This window comes from Apaloderma vittatum, unplaced genomic scaffold, assembly GCF_000703405.1.
Source record: "Apaloderma vittatum isolate BGI_N311 unplaced genomic scaffold, ASM70340v1 scaffold4216, whole genome shotgun sequence".
In the NCBI taxonomy this organism is placed as follows: domain Eukaryota; kingdom Metazoa; phylum Chordata; class Aves; order Trogoniformes; family Trogonidae; genus Apaloderma; species Apaloderma vittatum.
In genome coordinates this window covers 10,922-11,515 of record NW_009721090.1, presented here as the reverse complement: position 1 = coordinate 11,515, position 594 = coordinate 10,922, and the positions used below count along the sequence as shown (strand labels likewise).

The window sequence follows — 594 nt, the reverse complement described above, 5'->3', positions numbered from 1 at the left end:
GGCGCCGCCTGCCAGTCGGTGTCGGAGATGATGCGGTTCTACATGGAGGAGGTCCTGCCCAGCGCCAGGAGGACCGGCAGCCACCACCAGCAGAGCGTGGACGACCTGGGCAACCTGCTGCTGAGCCTGAAGGCGACGATGAGGCGCTGTGTGAGTGGGGCTCAGCGCCACGGGGAGGGGGGTGCTGGGTCTCCCCAGCAGCAGGGGCGTTGGAGAAGCTCTTGGGGGAGGCAGAATCCACAAACGTGGGGTTTCTCCGAGCCCTCCAGGCTTCCAGCAGTTAAATAACGAATGGTGTTCAGCAGCACCACTTAATTGCAGCCAGCCCAGGCAGGCTGAAGAGACATGGGGAGAGAGGGAGACTCTGTGTCTTACATGCAGTGTGACATTTCTGGGGTGATGCGTCCCGAAACCTCCCAAAACCCCAGTCTGGTGCAGGCTGAGTCAGACGGGACGAGCCCTGTCCCGGGCAGAGAGCCCCGCGGGGCTGCCTGCACCCAGGGCTGGGAAAGGGTTTTGGGTCCATGCTCGGGTCTCGCCAGGCTCCGTTCATGGGTGCACGGTGCAAATCAGCCTCAGCCGCTGCCCCGCGGG

General features: G+C 64.0%; 1 protein-coding gene across 1 annotated transcript in view; it reads left to right on the top strand.

Moving 5' to 3' along the window:
• IL10 (interleukin 10) overlaps positions 1–594 on the top strand; it is a 2,881-nt gene that overhangs the window by 1,733 nt on the left and 554 nt on the right. The window contains exon 4 of the mRNA XM_009871224.1: positions 16–150. Coding sequence (XP_009869526.1) covers positions 16–150 — 135 coding nt within the window. The remainder of the gene's footprint in view (positions 1–15; positions 151–594) is intronic.